The sequence below is a fragment of the Neolamprologus brichardi genome, chromosome 13, assembly GCF_056152115.1.
Source record: "Neolamprologus brichardi isolate AB-2024 chromosome 13, ASM5615211v1, whole genome shotgun sequence".
NCBI lineage: Eukaryota > Metazoa > Chordata > Actinopteri > Cichliformes > Cichlidae > Neolamprologus > Neolamprologus brichardi.
In genome coordinates this window covers 32,208,505-32,233,006 of record NC_142116.1, presented here as the reverse complement: position 1 = coordinate 32,233,006, position 24,502 = coordinate 32,208,505, and the positions used below count along the sequence as shown (strand labels likewise).

The 24,502-nt window shown below is 45.8% G+C and overlaps 3 protein-coding genes across 5 annotated transcripts in view; 2 read left to right on the top strand and 1 right to left on the bottom strand.

Moving 5' to 3' along the window:
* The window catches only part of sypl2a (synaptophysin-like 2a), a 36,610-nt gene extending 34,722 nt beyond the window's left edge, over positions 1-1,888 (bottom strand). Inside the window, exons 1-2 of the mRNA XM_006805333.2 lie at positions 1,701-1,888; positions 1,472-1,546 (exon numbers count right to left, since the gene is read on the bottom strand). Of these exons, the coding sequence (XP_006805396.1) occupies positions 1,472-1,546; positions 1,701-1,715 (90 nt within the window). The 5' untranslated portion in view covers positions 1,716-1,888. The remainder of the gene's footprint in view (positions 1-1,471; positions 1,547-1,700) is intronic.
* Positions 1,889-2,816: 928 nt separating this feature from the next.
* zc3h11a (zinc finger CCCH-type containing 11A) lies at positions 2,817-17,939 on the top strand. 2 transcript variants are annotated; one of them, XM_087850457.1, is made up of 17 exons: positions 2,817-2,919; positions 4,055-4,125; positions 6,998-7,122; positions 7,210-7,329; positions 7,633-7,756; positions 10,614-10,778; positions 10,861-10,926; positions 11,027-11,200; positions 11,395-11,454; positions 11,542-11,640; positions 11,717-11,779; positions 11,863-12,339; positions 12,989-13,044; positions 13,127-13,592; positions 14,552-14,712; positions 14,826-15,004; positions 16,862-17,939. In XM_087850457.1, exons 3-17 carry the CDS (start codon positions 7,069-7,071, stop codon positions 17,079-17,081), a joined length of 2,484 nt encoding a protein of 827 aa, XP_087706583.1. In that variant the 5' UTR covers positions 2,817-2,919; positions 4,055-4,125; positions 6,998-7,068; the 3' UTR covers positions 17,082-17,939. The 2 variants fall into 2 exon arrangements, with proteins under 2 accessions (XP_087706583.1, XP_087706582.1); XM_087850456.1 differs by having other exon boundaries at positions 2,817-3,228.
* Positions 17,940-18,372: 433 nt separating this feature from the next.
* LOC102787415 (uncharacterized) lies at positions 18,373-23,088 on the top strand. Of its 2 annotated transcripts, none has more exons than XM_087850454.1 (2): positions 18,373-18,723; positions 21,521-23,088. In XM_087850454.1, the coding sequence occupies exons 1-2, from the start codon at positions 18,507-18,509 to the stop codon at positions 22,294-22,296; spliced, it is 993 nt and encodes a 330-aa protein (XP_087706580.1). In that variant the 5' UTR covers positions 18,373-18,506; the 3' UTR covers positions 22,297-23,088. The 2 variants fall into 2 exon arrangements, with proteins under 2 accessions (XP_087706580.1, XP_035770041.2); XM_035914148.2 differs by having other exon boundaries at positions 18,374-18,693.
* Positions 23,089-24,502: the final 1,414 nt, after the last annotated feature.

Below are 24,502 nucleotides of genomic sequence, written 5' to 3'. Positions count from 1 at the left end.
CTGAATCACGTCAAAGATGCAGAGAGTTTACGGATGAGAAGCAACAAAGAGCCGCCAGGTGCTAAAAAATAAACCTTAGACTCAAACTTTGAAAGAAAACGGCGCCGTTACAACTTATGTCTAAAAATGTTTCATGCATCGTTAAAACACTCGACTCAGCTACATGACGCGCAGCTGGAAACACATCACACAAGTCGAGCTGCTGAGATTCACAGAGTTTACAGAAAATGTTACATGTTTGTGATTTAAATCGTTATCAGACGATAGATGTCTTATATCAGGATATGAGGTTTTGGTCGTATCGCACAGCCCTAATAACAAAAAGCACAAATAACTGTCCTCTGTGTTAACTTCAAAGAGTTCACACTGGTGTTGACTGTCTGCCTTAAATATGTAAAACAAATGCAATTACAAACTACACAACATCAGCTCTGAACACAGCACAAACAAATCTCTGCTAGCTGTAGCTCAGGAGCTAGGGCAGGTAAACACTAACTGCAAGGTTGATGGTTTGATTCCCGGTGGCTCCAGTGCCAGCTCTGAATGCCAAAGCTTGCTGGGTGAGATACTCAACTTCAGGTTCTCCTCCAATGCACAAATTTACTATTCAAATGTTAGACAGCACACGTACGAATGGGTGTAGGAGGCTTTGTTTCTCTTCTTCCAGGCTGTTTCTCTTCTTTCAGATTAGAATGTCTGGCAAGCAAATAACTCAAAATATTGTCAATAATAAACACAATACTGTATTTATGGGCTTTTGTGTCAAGCTGTCAGGAAACAAAGGGTTTATAGATATAATGTAAGTTTGGTTATTTGCTCATTTGTTGCCTGTAGACATAATGCTGCTTGTGCTTGAATGATTCACAGGTCAGTGTTAAACAGCTGTAACAAAACAAACCCATTTATAATCAGCTATGAGAGCTGCTGCTTTTAACACCCGTCTGTCAACAAACCGACCTTATAGTCATTTAAACAAGTCCGCGCGTGGATCTGTGCAGAGGGCTCAATCCTAATGCGTTTCCTTCATATTCAGTCTACTCAGAATCAAAGGGCAGTTTCTCTCAAACACAAGTGACATTTACAGCTTGTTCCAACACAAGCCGAGCAGCTGCCACTCCACATCAAATTCACCCCACGGTTCAACAACAGCAGGTACCAACTGGGAGTGCCACAGTGGGAGTGCCACATTGCCCAGTCCTACACATAATCAGGTTTTATGGCGTGATAAAAGCCGACACCCTGTTCTAGGTTAACATGAGCAAATGAGCAAGGTCGGTGTTATAAAACTTAACGTCGACAAGACAGAAGAAGTTTAAAGTTAGTTATTCAAGCTCTCTTCTTGAATACTGGTACCAGTTTCATTACTGGTACCAGGATAAATGGACTCCTAGGAGACGTCGCAGCGAATATTCGACCCTTCACGCTGATTGGGATGAATAATGTACAAAGACATGTTTGTGACAGTGCTTACCCATTCGAGGACACGAATAAATCCCAAAGGTTCCTTCAGCGGTCCAAGGTCCAGAGAAAACCCAGCCATCGCTTTCTGTGCACCAAAGACACACCAGGTATAAACGAAAAGTACCTCTACAAACGGCGGTTTGTTGGTCACCTTGCAGATAACTGACGCTGCCCTGGTTAAAGCAGTTGAGGCTAACGCTAGCTCACGTCAACTTAAGCACTTTAAAAGACTCACAAACCTGAACAGTGTCCATCGAAGTGTGTAAAAACTAGCAGTCAGTGTCCCGGTACTACTTTTGTCAGTTTGCATGGAAAGCTAACTTCAAGTTGCTCCGTCTGCTTTCTGCCGACGACATAGGAGCTAACAGCAGGGGGCAGTCTCAACTGTGCACGGACTAGTGATGCGCGAATCATGAACGAAACGTTCAATACTCGAGAATCACTTTACTGACTCGTGAATCATGATTCACAAGCCCAACTGACTCACTGACTCATCCCTGTTGCTGTTAGCAAACTAATTCCATTAGTAGAAATATATCTAGCTTATAATTAAAATTGTGTGGAAAAAACAACAGACAGTTTCTTAACAAAAAAATTTCTGCTCTGAACATGAAGAAAAAACCCTGAGTAGAAGCTCACATCAAGACAATAGCTCCTCAGTTCACAGTAGCATCGCTCTGCTAACATGCTAACAGTACATATAAGTTACTCACCCCCTCCCGCCTGGCTCACAGCTTCTTCTTCTTGGTTGGCAACCAATGTTAAGGCGCATTACCGCCCCCTGGCTCACAGCTCAGTGGACATTTAGATGAGAAAATATATATTTGACACATATGAGGAAAATACTAATAAAATAAAATAAAAATAAATAAAGTAAATGTTCCCTTTAGAAATCTTTTTTTTTGCTCTATAAAACTAGTTGTTTTTCTTTTTCAATCACTCATCTTAGCAGTAGGATTTACATGAAAAGAGAAACAAATTAAGTTTGAGTAAAAATGTATATTTTTTGCACTCTCTGGGCAACTGACACAATGACTCAAATCCGATTCACTTTGGTGTGTGACTCATTCAAACTCGTTTCAGTAAAAAGAATCGAATTCACCATCACTAGCACGGACCCCACTTTACTTTTAAATAAATAAAATAAATAAATAAAAAGCACATGTTTGAAATCAGAAAGCGATGACTCATTTTTCTTTCAGTGTGATTATTAGTTAGCGTTTCTTATGTTGGAGGGAGCTTACGGTAATGCGAATTCTGCACAAAGCAGTGTAATTTTCGAATGTCCGATCTTTCCTCGCGACTTGAACACAGCACACAGCCCCGCCCCCTCGTATTTGTATTCCACCGTCGCCATTTTGCTTGAGTCAGAGAGCAGTTCTGGTTTTCTTCGAGCGGGTTCGGGTTTTTCTTGCTATACTCTACAAGTTTTCAAATATCTTTTTAAATTTTAAACTGGTAATTGAACACTACATACACTGTTTACATCATATGTATGCAGTTACATTGAAACACGGACGTGAATACCACGGTAATAAACGGCCGTGTGAACGCTTAGCTAACGATAAGGTTGCTAACCGTCCAAGGTTTCGCTAGGCCTCTGTTATGTACACGAGCTTAAAAGTGCTCATCTATTAATCATAATAATTTAAGAGTTCACATTTTTAAACTAGACACTAGTTAGCCAGGTTAGCTATAAAGTCAAGGCATTTTCCGACTGGGAGTCACGTAGTTCATTAGCTTTGAGACACTTTTTGTAATTCAACAGTAAGTATGTGAATGTTTTCTTGGCTGTCTTGGTCTTTAAATTCATATTTTCCTCGAGTTTGAGATTCGTTATTGTTATCTGAGTGTTTCGGTTTCATTGCTGTTTGTGTCCTAATTAAGATGATATTTAAGGCCAGTCGTCACTGGCAGGCGGAGGCCTCCCAAAAACGACACTTGTAGATTTTCCTGCATGAGACACTTGAAGTGTAAAAGTGTGTCAGTGTGTCCGAGCACACTTGTTTCCTGTTGCTGTGTGAAGTGTTTGTCCTGTTTGTCTTTCAATAACCACTGTTCAGTTCCCCGGGGAGTGTTTCTGATGTATTTGTAGGTTTAAACCCGTCCTCTTGGCCCTCTTTGGGGATCCCTGGATCCGGATAATTTGCCCCCAGTTGATTGGCAGAAGATTTTTTTTTCTCCAGCATTTGGTAATCAAGACGTGAAAGTCCTGCACGGGTTTCCTCCCAACCTCCAGCATTCAAATGTCACAAAATGTGTAAAATGCCAACAAGCCCAAGAAGAAGCTGAGGATTTCCCCACCAACCACGCCACCTTTCTCAACTTTTTTCCCACATCACTTAGTTTCTTCTATTTTTTTCTTGTTCATGCTGTTTATGTCCCCCTACTTATTTATTTCAGTAGCCACCAAATAGTATCAATGATGATTTACAAGCAATGGCCAAAGGACTTTATTGCATCAGCATCAGTATTGTTTAGCGGTTTGGCAGAGATCAGGATGTCTCAGAAATGGGATGTCGTAGGAAGACTAATGTCTTTGGGAGACCCACCCCACTTTTCCTCTTATCTCATGGATCAAGTGTTCCTTCAGGATTTCCTTACTACTGTGGAGACTCCGAACCAGCTGTGCACTCGAGGCAGACCACTTCTCTACTACCTCAGGTAAACGAGCACGAGTACAGGTCAGCTTTACTCTCACTGCACTATTTCTGCCTTTTCTACAAATTTGTCAAATTGTTTAAGTTTTCTTGTTGTTTGACTTGAAATCTAGTTGGTGAACTTTTACAAACTGGTCAAATATCTTTGACCCTGAGTATCTTTATTTGGATTTTTAGTGCTGCTAAACTTGGTAGTGGTCCTCGGTGACCTTAGCACTGCTTAATTTTATGTACAAAGCGCCAAATCACTACAACAGTCACCTCAAGGCACTTTCTATTGTAAAGTAAAGAATGCAATCATATGAGCGCTTTGGCAAAAGTGGGAAGGACAAACTCCCTTTAAACAGGAAGAAACCTCCAGCAGAACCAGGCTGACAAAGACCCTCTGTGGAAGTGCTGGGTGCACGTCAGGAGTTGGTGCTTTATAAATAAAATGAACCGAATTAAAAATTGAGTGAAGAAGAAACAGTCATCGTGTCATGGGGAGCACCCAGCAGCATAACTAAGGGAGGATTCAGGGTCACCTGGTCCAGCCTTAACTATATGCTTTAGCAAAAAGGAAAGTTTGAAGCCTAATCTTGAAAGTAGAGATAGTGTCTGTCTCCTGAATCCAAACTGGAAGCTGGTTCCACAGAAGAGGGGCCTGAAAACTGAAGGCTCTGCCTCCCATTCTACTTTTAAATACTCTAGGAACAACAAGTAGGCCTGCAGAGCGAGAGCGAAGTGCTCTAATAGGGTGATATGGTACTACAAGGTCATTAAGATAAGATGGGGCCTGATTATTTAAGACCTTGTATGTGAGGAGCAGGATTTTGAATTCTGGATTTAACTGGTGTGGCTGTAGCTCAGGAGGTAGAGCAGGTCACCTACTGATCGGAAGGTTGGTGGTTCGATCCTTGGCTCCTCCAGTCTGCATGTCAAGTATCCTTGAGCAAGATACTAACCCCAAGTTGCTCTCCGATGCGTCCATCGGAGTATGAATGTGTGTGAATGTAGGTAGATGGCACTAAGTATAGTTAAAGTGCTTGTGAGAATGGGTGTGATTGGGTGAATGTGGCATGTTGTATAGAGTGCTCCGAGAGAGTAGAAAAGCGCTATATAAGAATCAGTCCATTTACCATTTACCAACAGGAAGCCAAAACAGGAGAAATATGCTCTCTCTTTCTAGTCCCTGTCAGGACTCTTGCTGCAGCATTTTGGATTAACTGAAGGCTTTTCAGTGAGTTTTTTGGACATCCTGATAATAATGAATTGCAGTCGTCCAGCCTGGAAGTAATAAATGCATGAACTAGTTTTTCACTCTGAGACAGGATATTTCTAACTTTAGAGATGTTGCACAAATGGAAGAAAGCAGTCTTACATATGTGTTGAATACATATACAGGGACATGTTGTGGTTATTGTCGTGCACCAGGAGGATCCCAGGACCCACTGCAGCAGCGTAGGTCAGTGGCAAACCACAAGCCTCAGGCCAGCCTCATGAAGTCCGTTGCTGATTGTTTGATCAGAGACCTTCACATCAGCGGCCTGCTGGAGGTCATTTTGTAGCTCTGGCTGTACTCAGACTACTGCTGCAGCTGTCGATTGTTTTAGTAATCGATTAATTTATCGATTATTCAATCGAGTATTCGGATACAATTACAGTGCTGGCTGCGGTGAAGAAATGGCAGCACATCAGTATTGTGAGGTTTGCCCTGCGCTTTGATGCAACGTCTTTGAGCTGCTGAAAACAAGACGGTATGATGGTGTAGAGTTAATATGAGCAGTAACTGATTGTCCAGCCTAACGACCCTCAGGTCAGCGAGTTTGACTGCAGGACCAGTGCTGCTGTTTGGTCCTCACGGTGTGTGTGTGTGTGTGTGTGTGTGTGCGCTTCCACATTAAACTAGGCCATTGTCATCACTGCTGCTGTTGTGTATCAGTGTGTGGAGCCTTTTCATCCACAGCTGCTCCTGAATGTATTGCAGTTATGGGTGAAACGCTCACACATTGGCTCATACACAGCTCTGTGTTAAAGTATCCAAGTAATGTCTGTTTTTCTTTTGTTTGTTTACAAAAACCAAAGCATTTGTAGACATTTGGGCGACGCAGCGTGCCTGTGTTGTTCCTGGGACACACTGACACTGAGCGTTTAAATATTCCCTTGTAGGGCTGTGCGATATGACCAAAGTCTCATCTCCTGATATAAAACATCTATAACGATAACGATATAAATTACAGAAATTTAACATTTTCTGTAAAGTCTGTGACTCTCGGGCAGCTCGACTTGTGTGAAGTGTTTCCAGCTGTGCGTCATGTAGCTGAGTCGAGTGTTTTAACCGATGCATGAAACATTTTTAGACATAAGTTGTAACGGCGCCATTTTCTTTGTATTTATTACACGGCGTGCTGCGGGGAAAAGCCTGCTCTAACGTTTGAGTCTGAGGTTTATTTTTTAGCACCTGGCGGCTCTTTTTTACTTCTCATCCGTAAACTCTCTGCATCTTTCACGTGATTCAGTTTATTTTGAAAAGTCTCAACAGGATCTTGAGCTTTATTGTGAAAGGTTTATGTGGAAAATAAAAAAACGGACAGGCAATGCTGTTACCGTCGTTGTTGCTAACGACAACGCATAAAAACAGGCGCTTGTCGTCCGCAGTGTGGTTATATTAAATCTAAGAGAAAGAGAACTCTAATATAACCAATACAGTGACATCAGAACATGAAAACAGCTGTAAACAGTTTATTTTGCGACACCACGAAACAAACGATAGCGTAAAATGAAACGATAGATGTCGTTCTATCGAACAGCCCTATTCATTATACATTAAAACATTAAAAGCATCCAGAGTGCTGGTTTGGTCTGAGATGTGATGTGTGTTTGCTCTGTGTTGTCAGGGAGGTTCCTGTCGGCCCATAAGAGAAGCAGCTGCTGGGTTTAGAGGTCGTTCCTTTACTACAGCTTTACTATGACCAGCCATGGAGACGACTGCTACTTCTTTTACTATTCTACCTGCAGCAAAGTAAACAAGCCTGCTACAAGCACACATTGGGCTAGAAAGTGTTGGTGACCAGAAAGAAGAGTCCAAGCTTACTGTTTGTCTGTGCAGGGAGACAGCTGTCCGTTCAGACACTGCGAGGCAGCTATGGGCAGCGAGACCACCTGCAGCCTCTGGGAGGAAGGACGCTGCTTTCGTGCCGTCTGCAAGTTTCGCCACATGGAAATAACGGTAAGCAAAATGTAAATGGAAGACAGCTGAAGTCATCTCCTTCAGGCTTTGCCCAGTCAAGGCTGTGTGTGTCTTGAAGAGTAAACCAGGATCTCCACTCCTGACTCCTTTCAGATTTCTACAATGTGAAGCTACATAGTCCAGAGTGGTGTCACAAAGTGTGTTAGGAGGAGCCATTCATGACCAGAGGGCGGCTCTGAGCCTCCTCTGAGAGTGAGGAGCGTTTCTCCTCATGCATGTTGTTTCACCACGTCACATGGACACCACATCATGTTTACATGTTAATGTTCTTCATTACAACAGAAAAATCGGAAGGAGATCCCGTGTTACTGGGAGAAGCAGCCGGCAGGCTGCCAGAAGCCACACTGTGCCTTCTACCATGAAAAGCCTCGCTGCATAGAAGGCGTCTTTGTCCAGCCTGATAAAAGTGAGTTTAAACACACACTTTACATCCACTACAGCAAGATGCTGATGAGCAGGGCGATCTGACCCCAAATATTTATCACCATATACATTTGAAAATGTGTGATAACGATATAACTGATGATATAATTGACACGAGACAAAATACTTTACAACTCCACAACTTTATTAGTGCAAAACCCATCAATGTATTTTCACTTAAACAAGCAGCTGTTTTATGTGCATTAAAGTTATATAAATATTTAACAGTGCAAATGCAAATTCCTCACTGACAGTTTAACCAAAAGGCATTTCCAGTGGAAACTGGCCGACATATCCTCAGCATAACCATGTATAATATCCACAACACTTAAAAAGAGGTCATACACACACAATATGGTAACATTATGTTGAAGCACAGTACGTATCACTCCACGAGGCTCCGCCTACGATAGCCGTAATGCTCCGACAATCCATCAAGCGGTGCGGCTTCGTAGCTTAGCAAAGTCGTACTGAAACATTTGACAGATGTTCGAGCGCCGTGTACATAAAATCGTTTCGAGGTCAGTAAACACAACCAGAGTTCATACATAAGGCACACGGGATTATAAGGGGCTCTGTCGACTTTCAGAAAAATCAAAGGATTGATTTTAAGTGCCGTATTTTCCAAACAACACGGTAATAACGACGGCCCGCTAGCATGCGCTACCAAAAATAGTGTTTTGTTGTGTATCTGACGGACGAAAGCTAAACCAGTTCCACACCAGTGAGGTTTAGGGCTGCCACAAACGATTATTTTGATAGTCGACTAATCAGATCATCATCCAATGAGCGTAAAACTACAGCTTATTGCACCAGCAGCATCTGCTCTTATATAACTATCATTAGCTTACAGCTTTAAGTGTTTAAGGTATGTGCTAACTAAAAATAAAGACAAGATGATAGTTTATTAAATTTTAATGAAATCTGCAGATTGTTTGGGTGAAGTTTAATAAACTCCTTGCTATCTAAAATATAACAGGACACCGGAGTAAATTCTCGAGCATCTCACACTTCTGATAATCAGCTGTCTGCTTGACGTTTATTCAGCTGTGTAAAAACTATAACTTTAATCTCAGCCAAACCGATTTACTCAGGAACAAATAAAATACTAAAAAAGTCAAACAATATCATTTTTAAGTTATCTAAGTGACTTATATATCATGTTTAACCTGAGTAGCGAAAGACAGCGGTGGGTTTGAAAACGATTAGCCGGGAGTCCGGTGTTCTCACGGCTCTAGTTAGCCTAGCCCCCGGCTAGCTATCGAGCTAGTGGGTAACAGACGTCTCCGAAAACGTCGGAGCACTTTTGAAAATATGTGGTGTCTTGATAAACTGAGCAGATATTTGAGGTTTACACAGCTACATTCTCGCCTGAAAATATGTTAAACGTTTATTTTGTGACCCAGAAAGAATAATAAGAGTAATATTAAAACTAACTAGCTGCCGCCATTGTTGGAAACTGAGCTGGGACACAGCTGTGTCCCAAAATGTAGGCTGCTTCCTCCTGAGGACGCATTTGTAGACCGATTACGTCACAGCGACGCGGCGAAGGCTGTCCAAATTCGTAGACTCCTCTCAATGCAGCCGACAAATGCGTCCTCCTTTTCCCCGAATTTGAAGGATGGGTCGGGTGTGTCCTTCGTGGCCCACCATATCCCAGAATTCATAGCGTGGCCCAGCCAAACTCCAGTTTCCAACAATGGCGGCCGCTACTAAGTTTTAATATTACTCTTATTAATCTTTCTGGGTCACAAAATAAACTTTAACATATTTTCAGGCGAGAATGTAGCTGTGTAAACCTCAAATATCTGCTCAGTTTATCAAGACACCACATATTTTCAAAAGTGTGCCGACGTGTTCGGAGACGTCTGTTACCCACTAGCTCGATAGCTAGCCGGGGGGTTCAATGGTCACTCCAGCCGGCGAGAGCAGTGGAGTCCCGGCTTCATCGTTTTCAGACCCCTGCTCTTTCCCTACTCAGGTTAAACATGATATATTCACTAAGTCATAAGTCACTCGGATAACATAAAGATGTTATTGTTTGCCTTTTTTCTGTGTTTTATTTGTTCCGGAGTTAATCGGTTTGGCTGAGATCAAAGTTATTCAATTATTAGATTAAATAAAACTTTATTAATCCATCGGGTGATTTTCACACAGCTGAATAAACGTCAAACAGAAAACTGATTAAACAGAAGTGTGAGACGGTCGAGAGTTTCCTCCAGTGTCCTGTTATATTTTAGATAGCAAGGAGCAGACGGCGAGTTTATTAAACTCCACCGAGACAGCGGTGACGCAGATCAGAAGGCTGGACGTCACATTTCACAGCCTCGCACTTCCGGCCTTCTCGGTCTTTGAAGGACCCGGCCCACGTAGACCGCGAAGGTCGGGTCCTCCGAAGGATGCAGCCGACGTTTTGGGACACAGCTCGCGCTATGAATTTTGGGACACAGCTTCTTCTTCTTCGGGGTTTAACGGCAGCTGGCATCCTTGTACATGCAGTGCTGCCATCTTCTGTTTCAGTCCGTTATTACACTCTTAAATCCTACTACTTATTCCTGCGTCTTTTGTGATCTTGCAAAGCTTCAAACGACGCGTCGACTATTAAATCAGTCGTGACGACTTTGATAGTCGACTAGCAGCTCTACTGAAGTTGCAGCGTTTTTACAAACCAGTTCTGCTTCATCCGTTTCACTCAACGATCCGCTTTCGCCCTTCTCATTCTCTGTCGCCGCCATGCTTTTCGGCCATGTATGGAAAAAAAAGGCACTGCACATGCGTGTTCTCGTAGCGTGTATGATATGGCCCAGCCCGACTAATGACCATGGCTGTTACCGTCCCAGACGCAAAGAAGGAGGAGGAACAGCACCACGAGGAACAGACTGTCCCGGCAGCCACCGTGAACCCTCAGCTCAGAAGTGTGAAGACTGAAACGCAGGAGCCGGTGCCGAGCCCCACCCACCCACCAGTCGTGATTAATCCAGCAGACGACGATGAGGATGAGGACGGTGAGCTGAATCTGCCTTTAGAAAACATGTATTTCTGCAGTGAAGTTCATATGTTTTGATTCTCATCATGGATGTCTTTCAGACCAGTTCTCAGAAGAGGGAGAGGAGGGAAAGGGGGGCCCTGCTCCCAGAAAGCTGCCCAAGTCAGGTGCAGAGCAGAGAGACACAAGCTCACACCTCACATCGTATCTGGGTTTGTGAGTTCAGCCTCTTAGCCTCACACATCCTGAAACCTTTTGTCTTCACAGACGATTCACTGAACTTTGGAGTGAGCACGCTGGAGGAGATCCGGCTGAGGAAAGCCCTGAAGGCCAGCATGAAGAGGGCCGGGTACCCCCTCCAGACTACCGAAACATCCACCAGTGTGGAGAAAGAAAACATCCAGATGTTGTTTCGACCAGATGTGTTTGACTCGAGAGATGGTAAAAAGTGTCAACTTGGACGTTGCTCGTTCTGATCCTCCAAATGTTGTCCAAATCGTGACCAGTCTTCCCAGTCTTCCCAGTCTTCCCAGTCTTCTGTGTAACGTTGGTGGCGCTGTGCTCCTGTTTGCTGCTGAGGCAGATCTACTTGAACATGTTCTGTGTTTTAACTCTCATCTCTCTGGTGTTTGAAGCGCCTGGAGGAGCCAGAGTTAGTGTGACTAGAAGACTTGGGAGAAAGATCAACAGCGCGGGTAAACTTGCTCTCTTGCTGCAGTTGTCAGATACGATTGTGAGTGATGATGTAGAGATTAAAAGCTCACTGCTCGTCCTCGACATAGATCTGAGAAGTGCAGAAGATGTCCCCCTGAAAAGGAGTCTGGCTAAGCGTTTGGGTAGGGTGGTGGATGTGGACCAACCATTCCTGCCCCCTCACACAGGTCAGTGCTATAAGAGCTGCAGCCTCTGACTCGTTATGCTTCACACTGAAGCCTCGTCTGTCTCCTGTTTCTTCAGCTCTCAAACCTGTAAAGGAAAGACTTGGATTGCTTTGTGATCCTGCTGCACCGACTCAACCAGGTAAGCAGGTGATACGAGCTCAGATTGATTGTGGAGTAATATAGATCCCAGCCATGCGCTCCAACGTGTTGTGATGGTTGCAGCTGAGAGCAGTGCGGCGTCACAGAAGGTTCCTGAGCTCATCCACATAAAGACTCTGGAGGAGATCAAGCAGGAGAAGGCGGTGAGGTCCCAGCCCGAGAACCAGAAAAACACCGAGAGCAAAGCCAGCACTGGAACAAAGCGAGCCATCGCCTCCATCTGCAGTGTCAAAACATTCTCTGAGATTCTCCACGCCAAGAAGAAAAGACAAGAGGAGGAGCTGGAGCAGAAGCCCCGCCCTGAGGTCAATCACACCGCAGAGAGAGATCAGAGCCCGGAGGAGGCCCACACAGCTGGGCCCGAGGTCACCAACGTGGGCCGGATTCGAGTAAAGACCCTGGAAGAAATCCGCATGGAGAAGGCAGCAAGGAGTCAGCTCAAGCAGGCAGTGGACGCTGAAAACGGGAAGAGGTCTGACGCTGAGGAGAGCGGCGCCAAGAAGCCCCGCCTGCTGCGCATTAAGAAGCTGGCCCCCCAAAGTAAGGCTGCTTTTTGCATATTACATCTGTGCTATTACAGGAAGTGCATGCACATCTGTTCCTGTTTCAATGTCTTTCTGATGGCGTTTGGTGTTGACTGGTAACACTTGACATTTCTATGAACTGTTGGTAAGACGGTAACGCCGGCCGTGACAGAGGCCATAATCCCCCTGGGTGGGTGAACACATGTTCTGTTGTTAGTCCTTCTGTTTTGTGCGTCTCCTTTGCTGTAAAATGGCTGAAATTAGGCGAGACTAAGCCGCTCCATAAAGGCCTTTTCATGCTTACCGCGTGCCCCTGACGCAAAGCGCCACGTGCTGCAGCACAAACCACCGAGCCATCATGTGCCCGAGCAAACCACAGGTTTTCTAAAAGCTCACAGATCTCAGAGTCCAAAGGGTCTGCAGAGTTCACTGAACCAGCCAAAGACGAGCACACACATGTATCCACAGCTGATAAACATCATAAATCAGACCTGCCTTTGCTGCAGCTGGTCTCCTCTTCACTCCCACAATGCCTCAGTTTCCAGTTACAGACATTTGATTGGACGAGGGTCATAAATTACACAGAGCGTGTAGACCGTATAGGAAAGTCTGTTTCCTCCTAACATGGTTTTGAAACACTGACATGAACCTTATGTTGATCTTAGCTAGCAGCATGGCAGCAGAGAAGAAGCCACACAGAAGTCCGTCTCCTGAATCACAGGTACTGTCTGCTTCCTGTGTTTCTTCAGCGTTATTCTCGTTGTCATCAGGCTGTTGGCACTGCTAATCTTCTCTCTTTGTAGACCAGTAACAACATCAAGGTGAAGACCTTTGAGGAGATCATGCGGGAGAAACGCCTTCGAAAGCAGGAAATGTTGGAACAAGGCAAAGAGGGCGAACCGGAGCCTTCTCACAATCAGGATGCCAGCAGTACCCTCAAAAGGAAGGCTCCTTCATCACCGCGCTCCTCCTCCTCGCCTTCCTCCAAAACTCCACGAGTTCCTGTTCACAAGCTGATTACTCTCAGGTCAACGGCTGCACCGCCTGGAAACGGCGTGGCCGCTCCTGAAACAGCAGCCGCTGTTGTTGCTGTGCAGAGCTCTTCACCACAGCGGGCTGGGACAAGGTCCAGCTCCAGGGTCGCTCCAGACAAGGAGGCGTCCACTGCACTGTCCCCACGCGAGCAGCCTCGTGTGACAGGAGCCTCTGCTGCTGAGGAGGCGACGGACACCAATCAGGAGCCCCCAGAGCTCACTGCAGACACCAAAGGTACTGTATCACTGCTGTCACTCATCTTTCTCAGCCAAGTGCTCCCACAGCACTCAAAGCACTTTGTCTATGCACAGCTGCTTTCTCTCTCACATTCACACTCGGGTGGATGCATCAGAGCACCATGGGCTGAGCATCTTGCCCAAGGATACTTGGAGCAGCCGGGGATGGTTTTAATGGAGAGGGGCAGAATATCAACCAGGAATCCAGAAAACACATAAAAGCTATACGTTGGTGTGGTGTAGTTAAACTGTACCATAATGGATTAACTCACACCCACAGAGTCCCCCTGTAGAGAAGCGCTGTATAAGAATCAGTCATTTACAGAGCCGTGTTTACTTTGCCAGTGGACATGAACACCACGCAGAGAAGGCTCGTGGTCGCTGACACCAACATCAGTTTGACTCACGGTGTTTGAAGGAGCACCATCCCACAGTCCAGCAGCTCTGCCAGGGAACAGTGTGACTCCACTGCATGGAGTGGGCCGTGCACGGTAACATCTCTGCCAGAACACCTGAGAGGAGCCAGTGTTTGGTCCTTTATCTGTGGGAGGACCTGAAACTTTGAGTGGCCGAGCAAGAAAAACCCCTCCTGAGAATTTCTTAAACCTGGTGACCACCTAAAAGAAAAGTCTTACAGTTGTACCTGCCAACAAGGAGTAAACACAAATTAGAAGCTGCTCATTTCTTTGTAAGTGAGCAAACATACACATTCAGCAGGGGGTCAAATAGTCCTTTCCCTGCACTGTAAGCTGACCTTAAACAGACCCAGCCAGCAGGCGCATGCTTGGTTTGAGACAAACAGTTTGTAGTGACACAGTGGGGTTCGCTCTGTTCTTGGAGTGTGAAAAGAAACAGAAGCATGTGAAGTCTAACCAGAGTGACCAAACTGTGGTGTGAGGCAGGACCCGAAAGTCTCTGCAGACTAAAGCATTTGATCGGCATTACTTTTACTTCCAGAGAGACCGAAGCTGAACGTGAAACCATCTGTGATGAAGCCTGCAGTGCTGGTGAAGCCTGGCCAGAGGAGGCGGGGGGCGCAGCAGTCTGCTGTAGTTGCTGTTAAACCTCTCAACAGCCCTCCTGCACTGAAAGAGGAGCCACGAAACAGTGACACACATGTAAGGGTGCATGTGTTCAGTGTGATGCACCTCACGTTTAATTTCTGTTGTGATAATCCTGCACAGACAGATGAAGGAGGAGGGGCTAATGTGAATTTGTTTTGCCTCGTCAGACTCTCCCATCCACCGGCGTGGATGCTCCGCGGGGTCACTTCACCCAGCTGGAGTCTGCCTCCAGCCCAACAGGAGAGGAGCTTCAGACCGTCCCTGTCTTCAAACAGAGTCCAGGCCCCGAGAGCAGTCTGCCCATCAGCGGTGTGGCCACCAGAGAGTCCTGCACGGTGCCCCAAAGGTAAACAAGAGTCAGAGTTAGTGTGCTGCTGGCTCGGGCTCGAGGAAGCTGCGCCAGCTGAGTGCTCACTGGTTTCATTCCCAGTCTGGCTTTGGGGGAAGAACAATAAAGTACCAAGTGACAGTAGAAAATAAGTATTTATGTTGGTATGCACTGCATTAGAAACAGTCATTACTGTGATGTGTGTTTCCTGCTGGTTCTTGGTGGCAGAGACTGAACAGTGCTGCAGACATTCCTCAGAGATGTTGGTCCACACTGATGTGGTGCTTTGCATTGTTGACATATGTTGGATTGTGATCTATGGAAGCTGTTTGACTACAGTACACTTACTATCAGGTTTGGGAAACCAGTCTGAGCCTGTTTGAGCTTTATGGTTGCTGCTGGGACCACTGTTACCTCCACACCTGCTCCAGCTCTTCTCTGAGCCCTCGGTACTTCTCCAGCTTCTCGTGTTGCTGTCATTCACTGCATCCATCACTACGGCCGTCTTCCTCTGTTTGTCCACCACCACCATGTCCGTCTGTATCTGGAAGTCTCACAGGATCTTAGCTCGGTCATTCTCCACCACCCTTGTCTCCCATGTTGACCTCAGGACTTCCAGTAGGGCTGTTCGATGTAACCATATATATCAGATGATGATATAAAAACATTGTTTCATTTTACGCTCTCGTTTGTTTCGTGGTGTCGCAAAATAAACTGTTTACAGCTGTTTTCATGTCCTGATGGTCACTGTAGCAGCTATATTAAAGTTCAGATTTAATATAACCACACTGCGGACGACAAGCGCCTGTTTTTATGCGTTGTCGTTAGCAACAACGTGTCCGCTTGTTTATGTTCCGCATAAACCTTTCACAATAAAGCTCAAGATCCTGTTGAGACTTTTCAAAATAAACTGATTCACGTGAAAGAGCAGATTATTTACGGATGAGAAGTAAAAAAGACGTCAGGTGCTAAAAAATAAAGCTTAGACTCAAACGTTAGAGCAGGCTTTTCCCCGCAGCACGCCGTGTAATAAATACAAAGAAAACGGCGCCGTTACAACTTATGTCTAAAAATGTATCGTTTCATGCGTCGGTTAAAACACTCGACTCAGCTACATGACGCACAGCTGGAAACACTTCACACAAGTCGAGCTGCCCGAGAGTCACAGACTTTACAGAAAATGTTACATGTTTGTGATTTATATCGTTATCGGACGATAGATGTTGGGATATGAGACTTTGGTCATATCGCACAGCCCTACTTCCAGCCCACACTCGGCACAGATGTTCCTGTACACTATGCCGGCCACTTGGTTATGGCGTTCCATGTATGCCTTGCCTGCTAGCGTCTTGCACCCTGCTGTTATGTGCTGGATTGTCTCTGGGGCATCTTTCCACAGCCTGGTGTGATAGACTCCAGCCTCCATGGATCTGTGCTCAGAGCTTGTTCCTGTGCTGCCTTTCAGCCACTTCCTCTGTCTGCTGGTGGTACATGGCGTGCAGAGTCCTGTCCTTCCATGACTGTTCTCCTCGCTCCTCTTCTTTCTTGGGTTTCTGCTCAGTGAGGTATTCACCAAGCGTGCGGTGTGGTAGTCTCCTGATGTACTCATGGATCTTTGTTTCATCCTGGGTGAAAAATGATCCTCTTTTTCAGATTGGCTGCTCTCGCACTCAGTGCACCTTCAGTTGTAGTAGGGGCTTGGTACCCAATCTTGGTACCGGGTGCAAGCTCCATGGCAACCCCGTGAGCCACGGGTGTGAGCTGTACGAGTGTCTGACCTGTGGTTTTTGTTGGTGAAGAGGTTCCTCTCTGAGAACATGTCAGTTTTTCTCTGAGTTTGTGTGAAATGAAGTAACAAGGCTTTCTGTCGTTCAGCTCAGCACAGAAGACGCCCTCTCAGCCCAGATCAAGGAGGCTCAGCACTGCAGCATCCCGGGCTGCCTCCACCTCGAGCGCCGCTGCCTCCACCTCTGCCATGGATGACTTCGAGGAGCTGATCAATGAGTTTACTGACGACCACCTTGATGATGACGTGGACCCCAGTATCGGAGAGGACGACCTGCTGCAAGAGCTTTCTGAAATGATTGACAGCTGAGAGGACCCAATCAGCAGTCTGTGTTTCTCTGGGTAGTGGGACTCTGCTCCGTGGTAGATGTTGGGCTATTTAGATGTATTTCCTTCTTAAAGTAACTTTTTTAACCTATGAGTCCATATGTTGCTCTTTACATTTTCATCATCTTCTCTCAAAGACAGACTATAATTTCCTCTTCAGGTGAATATGTGATGATGGGGGAATTACTCTGCAGGGCCTCAGTCCTCTTCATCATGTGTGTTTATGATCCCACTCCAACAAAAGCTGTCGTGTTAGAGATGTGCTTACCACGATCGCAGGGTTGTGTGGATGCTGTTCATGTAGAGAGAAGTTATATCTGTGTACTGTGTATGCACCAGAACTATGTGTTTGTTCTGTGAGTGGACGAGCCTGTTCACACATCGTGATCCGTTTGATTTCAGCGAGGACTCACAGAACTACGATGATCACCGTTTAAATTAATTTATTGGAAAGGCGTGTGTGCAGTCCTTCACATGTGATCGAGTCTATCCCCCTGTGACTGCACTCACTCTATATGTTTTATTAATGTGTGTTTCTTTCATCACTTATGTTTAGTAATGGACGTCCTTTTAACCTCGAACAGTTGGTGTCGGTGTGTAAGAACTCTCGTTTGTTATTTATGAGCAGCTCAGGGACTGTTTCACATGTTTCTATGTTCTTTATACAATGAAAAAAAGAAATGGGGGGGCTTTGATTTTAGCAGTACTGCCTAGAGATGATTTTTTGTTTGGTCTGTTAGTAGATCAGCTTACTTTGTCTCTGTCCTGACCCTCTCACACAGGCTGACTATTCAGAGTGACTTGTACATTTATTATGTAAATAAAAATTATTTTAAATTAATTCGAATTCTTGTTCATTATTTACTATATTGCCCCCTGGGGATAAATAAAGTTTTCTGAATCTTAATATATATATATGTCAGTTTGCGTTCTTACCATGTTTGAGCTATTGTGAGTAAAAAAGGTGTCAAAGTCAGACAGCTTCAGAAGGCAGACCAGAAATTTTAATAAAGATTTTACAAACAACCTGCAGAATAAATATAGATAGAACGGATTTATTGCAAAGGAACTCCAGATATGAAAGTTTTATGGCTTTATTTCAGTTTCTAAGACTAATTTGTATGCAGAGACATGACGATATGGTTGTATTTTTTTGATAATTAATTCATTTTTGATTATTTGGTATGAGCTGGTCCACCCTCCAAGCCAGTTGGTGGCGGTAGTGCACATCATTGTTGTTTGCCAACCGCTAAAAAAAACGAAGAAGAAGAAGGCGAAGAAGAAGAAGAAGCCGTGTCAATGGCCCCTCCAGGCAGCAGGTGGCGTCACGCAGCTGGCAGAAGCCGGTGTATCTTAGCTTCCGTCGGAGAGGATGTAAACAGAAGGACACCGAGTCTTGAGAGAAAACATGACCAAGCTGGAGCTCCTCAACGTGTTTCTGAACGACAGGCTCACGGCGGCGGCCGAAGACATTTTTCGCGCCGTAAAAGACACGGTGGTGGAGTACCAGAGTGAAATCCTGCGCTCCAAGGAGGAGAACGAGCGACTCAAACGGCTCCTGAACGTGGCCGTCCAGCGGCTACTGCTGCAGTCAGGTGAAGAGCATCGGCTCACGGCGCTCACTGGTAAAAACCAGCCCAAGTGTCAGTGTCCCAGCGGTAGCTCCAGCTATGTGGGAGCTACCGCTGCTACACACGGGTGTGCTAGCACAGACACACGAAGTCAGTTTGCTCTTTGGGGTTTGGAAACAACACTGTTGGTAGTTTAACCTGTAAAAATCAACTAAACCCAGGCTGATGACTAGAAACATGACGTCAGAGAGTTTCCTGAGGAGCCAGTTTCAAACAGCCAGACACGTGATCGCTAACCGTCGCTGTTTTCGCTCGTCAGTACCAGACGTACTAGTCGTTTAACCTAATTGTTAAGATTTTAACGGATGCCCGGTGTCGTAGGAAGGGTAGGTATCCCCGACAGAACTGGTTTCCCCTGCGTCGGGAGCGCGCACTGGGTAGGGAGAGCCAGTGTTGCCAACTCCTCAGTAAGGAAAATCGCTATTGGCTGTCCTAAAAGTCGCTAGAAGTCGCTAAATGACGTCATCACCTAATTTGCATAAGTGGTCATGCTAATGTAATTGTAACCTATGTTGTTGGAGAGAGAAATAACATCGTGGAAGAGACATAAAGTGAGTAAAAAACTAAATGCATTTAGAGTTTATTTAGAACTACAAATTAAATTTCTTTTAGCAATTATTGTTTTTTTTAATGTCACAATTCCAACCCTGCTCCTTTACCCGGGCTTGGACCGGCAAAAGTGACCCGAAATAGGCACTCTGGTGGAGTTACTTTGTGTGTGTGTGTTTATAAGTAGTTTTAAACCTTGTGATCCACAAAACAGCAACAACAGTAAAAGAGTAAAAGAAGAACTGACTGCGTTACAGCACCCGCTGCTTGTTGAGAGTAAAAGCGATATGCGCTTTCACGTCTTTTTTTAGGGGTCTGAAAACTCGCTAAATATAGCGACAAAGTTGCTAAGTTGGCAACACTGGGGAGAGCGGGTCCAGTTGACTCCGCCTCCTTTCTAACCACCTTGACGTGGAAACAGTGACGTTTGACTTTAGTGAAAGATGAGTGTCGGTACAGTAGCGACCAGTTTGTGGACGGGATTATTTCAACAAACCGGGGACGTTGTGTGTAATGAGACCATCGACTCACATCAATCAATAATACCGCGTTCACAATTTTTACTCTGGTTGTTGCAGATCGCAAAAGGTTTGTGTGCTGGAAACCAAAACACCCACCGTTCAGTTTGTCCTTGTGAAACACGTTTCTGTAGATCGACCTCCAGACACAAGGGAGACGCACTAACTGCACAATCGGTGTGTGTCCAGTCAACATGTGTAGGGTGTATCTGTTAGACACCCTTACACGGACCCTTACACGGACCCTTACACGGTCCCTTAAACTGACCCTTACTCTGACCCTTACACGGTCCCTTACACGGACCCTTACACGGACCCTTACACTGACCCTTACACTGACCCTTACACGGACCCTTACACGGACCCTTACACTGACCCTTACACGGTCCCTTAAACTGACCCTTACTCTGACCCTTACACGGTCCCTTACACGGACCCTTACACGGTCCCTTAAACTGACCCTTACTCTGACCCTTACACGGTCCCTTACACGGACCCTTACACGGTCCCTTAAACTGACCCTTACTCTGACCCTTACACGGTCCCTTACACGGACCCTTACACTGACCCTTACACTGACCCTTACACGGACCCTTACACTGACCCTTACACTGACCCTTACACTGACCCTTACACGGTCCCTTAAACTGACCCTTACACGGACCTTACACGGACCTTACACGGACCCTTACACTGACCCTTACACGGACCCTTACACGGTCCCTTAAACTGACCCTTACACGGACCCTTACACGGTCCCTTAAACTGACCCTTACACGGACCCTTACACGGACCCTTACACAGACCCTTACACGGTCCCTTACACAGACCCTTACACGGTCCCTTAAACTGACCCTTACTCTGACCCTTACACGGACCCTTACACTGACCCTTACACGGACCCTAACTGTATATCAGTAGAAAGACAAATGTCTGTTTACAGCAGCATCCGTCGCCTCAGAGTGTAAGAGTGTGTGTCTTTGCACTACGCTACATTATTCATCAGCATTAATCCCAGTACTGTGCTTTGCTGTGATAAATGACTTAAGGCTGTGAAACACTCAGGGTCACACATCGATTAGTTTATTAGAGCCAGCTCGGCTTGGATAGCTTTCCCCTTTAAAACAAGACAGTGTTTATATTTACTTATTAAAGTTCAATAAGATCACTTGGAAGAACTGAACACGATTCACTGAGATAGAGAAATGAATGATTAGACTCTGATCACGATCATGGCAGGTGGGATGTAGGACAGGACGCAGTGGTAGTGAAGATGAAGGATGAGGCTGACGAGGAGGAGGAGGGCTGTCTGAATGGCAGAATGACAGAGAGCACAGATTTAAAGCATGCAAAGCGGAGGCTGATTGGCTCAAAGAATGCGGGCGAGAAGATGATTGGACTAGAGCAAGAGTATTGAGCGTGGGTAGTGATGCAAAGAGCAGGAGAAGCAGAAGGAAGCAGGTAGATGAGTGTTTCCAGGTGCTCCTCAGTGATGCCGAAGGCTACACATTTGGTTTGATGATCTGAAACATGTGATGCGTGTTTAAAGAAAATGAGGAAGCATTAAAGTGCTTTTACTTACAGTCAGTGTTCAACGTGTTACAGCTTCAGCCATCTTCACATGTGCAGATTTGTGCGTCCACTACAGCGCCACTGTGAATCGTAGAGTTCACTGACCGTGCATAAATCCACCCAGCATGACTGTGATGTCTGTCACCTTTCAGAACCCCACTCTCAGGCCCAGGAAGACGGTCAGCTCTGCGCATCTGAGTGTGGAAGGAGTGCAGCGCTGCTGTCACACGTCAAAGATGAACAAAGAAATGCTCAAAGTCACTGCTCGCACCAGGTAAGCAACTCCGAGGAAGGAAACTGCAGGAGCGTTGAGCCGCTGAGGTTAAATCCTCCACCTGCCCAAACCGCCTCGCTGCCTCCGCTCACATCCCCAGAGGTGAAGACGGAGACGGACAGGGAGGACGGCAGGAAACAGCAGCGTCGTAACAGCCTGCCAGCGGCCGCTAACGCAGCTCAGAGTGATTCTCGTGCCACCGCTGCAAAGACACACAGGACCGTGAGAAACGAGCAGCAGGTGAAGGGGCTGCTGCGCTCAAACGGAAAGCAAAGCGCTCACATACTGCAGATTAAAAACGTAAAGTCCCTGAAGGCGTCGTCATCGCGCCCCCATCATCCGAGCCAGAGCATCCAGAGGTGGCACAGCTGCAACGAGTGCGGGAAGGGCTTCAACTTTGCCTGCCAGCTGGAGGTCCACATGCGCTGGCACACCAAAGAGAAGCCATACAGCTGCGCGGTGTGCCGGAAGAGCTTCACCACCGTAAGCATGCTGAAGAGGCACCACCGCATCCACACCGGAGAGAAGCCCTTCCGCTGCCACGTCTGCGGGAAATGCTTCAACCAGTCGGCTCATCTTAACACCCACTTCAGGCTCCACACCAGAGAGAGGGCGGGCTGGAGCCGAGCGCCACACTGCAAGCTGTCCCAGTAGGAAGCCGCTTCATGTGTAAACACCAAAAACTGTTCTTCTAGTGGTGTCCAGTGGTGCTGTGTGCTTGTGTCTTGTTGTGCAATAAACATGACAACTGCAGGTGACGTGTGGTGTTAATGAGTGTAGTTGTAGCTCCGCAGACAGGCGAGGCTGGACATTAAAGATGGCAGAGTGAACCAGGTCTCCTTTGTTTTCTCTTTCAATGCTGCACTGTTGTATCTTTGTAGTGTTGTGAGGATGAGCCATGCTGTTTGTAAGGCCACAGACCGCTCCTGTGGTGTTACCCCAACATGCTTCATGATGCTTTGTTTCCTTCTCTGCACTGTGGAAGGCTCAGTGTGGCAGTCTGTGAGAACATGGCATCCTACTGCAGGGCAATCTCAGTCCACGAGGGCCGCGTCCTGCAGGTTTTAGACGCGTCCTCGAACCAACACATTTAAATGGCTAAAGTAGCTCCTCATGGCTGTGTCCCAATTCAGGGTCTGCACGCTTCAAGTACGTGCACTACGAGTACGAGAAGTGCAGAAGTGAGAGGCTTGTGAAATGGGACGGTCTAGCCTTCGTCGCGCTGTTCAGGTTGCCTAGCAACCATGATACTAACCGCGAGAAACATTACAGCAAATGTTTTGTTGGTCATTCATTTTTGTCATGACATCACTGTGATTAGTTGAGTATCTGAGGCTGAGACCACAGGACTGTAAAACATGATTGTTGGGCTTCATTTCTGCACTGAACAGTCATTTAAGATTAGCTAGTAAATAACAATTAGCTAATGTTGTTCATGAGACTAAAGTCATCTCACTGTGTAATGTAAATATAATATGGACAATCTTATATTTATTGTCAGATTATTATAATAGATTACAGCAGTGAGCTTGAACTCTGGGTCAAAGATTCAAGTTGTAGTTATTTATGTTTCCTATCACCTTAAATCTTCACTCAAAGACACTCAAGTATCTGTGACAGTGTATATACAGATGTATTATATATAAGAGACAAACATTGTTCTTTTAATATGTTGGCATTACTAAATTTGACTCAATGCTTACATATATGTGTGTAAGAAGCAAATGTACGAGCTGTGATAACTGTGTCTGATAGAATGAAGAGTAGACTGATATATGAAATATTCCTTTATTGGGTGAGAAAATCAGACCATGTCATAGCTGCTTTAAGTCACACAGAATAGATATCAGAGCCTTAAACAGGCTGACTTCTGCTAAATGGGTCAAACTGGGCAGAAAGTCTACAAACACATAACATCCTTATAAAATATGATGTAACACTATAGATCAACTTAGCTCAGAATATATAAAGCATATAAACAATCACAGCAATGATGCAACAAACACAGCAGCTACTGATCCAAAATACTCTTTTTTGACATCCGTTGTCGTGTGGCGGTGACGTAATCGCACTCAAAATGCGTACTTCAAGCGTGCGGTCTCTGAATTGGGACACAGCCAACATGTCCTGCAGTTCTGCAGAGGCCTGGTGACAAACTAATCATGTGACTCAGGTGTGCTGACCCGAGGTGAGATCTCAAACCTGCAGGACACCGACCCTCGTGGACTGGGATTGCCCCCCCCTGTCCTACTGGAACAGCACATCTCTCCACCAGTCCAGTCATTACTTTCAACACTGTCATTAAAATGACATCCAGTTTAAATCCTGTGTTTCTCCATCTTTATGCTCCAGTTTGAATAGTCTCTGATTTCATTTGAAGTTGTAAATATCAAACACAGCTTGTGGATCGTCAGGATCAGGCCTGGGCCGCCTCTCTGATTACATGCTCCTGAGTCAGATCTCATGACTATGGCCCACCATGCTCAGCTCAGATGGAGGTGGAGTGGTGCCTCCCCCAGCTCTAAGTGCTCCACCCTGCTGATCTCTGACAGACCGAGCGGAGCAGCCTGGGAGGCCGGCCTCCATCAGCCAGGTTTGTTACAGCAGCTTCATGACCACAAGCGTGTGAAGGCTGGTGTGCATCGTGGAGCCCCGCCCTCTGATGTAACTGTGAAGCTTCAACAAATCAGTTTCAAAAACACGTTCATCTTCTGTCAGCACAGGACAAGACGTCAGCAGGCTGGTGGCTGTTCTGCCACAACGAGTTTCTGCTGAGCGAGGACGTCACTCCCACTCTCTTAGCTGTACTGCTCAGCTCTGTCAGCACAGTGTGGAGCAGAGCCGTCCACCAGCCGGACAA

Bases quoted from the DNA above. Each gene is read 5' to 3' on its own strand.
- zc3h11a (XM_087850457.1), top strand. From the start codon at position 7,069: ATGACCAGCCATGGAGACGACTGCTACTTCTTTTACTATTCTACCTGC. The intron at 10,927-11,026 runs GTGCAGAGCAGA...TTGTCTTCACAG, and splicing joins CAGAAAGCTGCCCAAGTCAG to ACGATTCACTGAACTTTGGA. The intron at 11,780-11,862 runs GTAAGCAGGTGA...TGATGGTTGCAG, and splicing joins TGCTGCACCGACTCAACCAG to CTGAGAGCAGTGCGGCGTCA.
- LOC102787415 (XM_087850454.1), top strand. From the start codon at position 18,507: ATGACCAAGCTGGAGCTCCTCAACGTGTTTCTGAACGACAGGCTCACG. The intron at 18,724-21,520 runs GTAAAAACCAGC...GTCACCTTTCAG, and splicing joins TCGGCTCACGGCGCTCACTG to AACCCCACTCTCAGGCCCAG.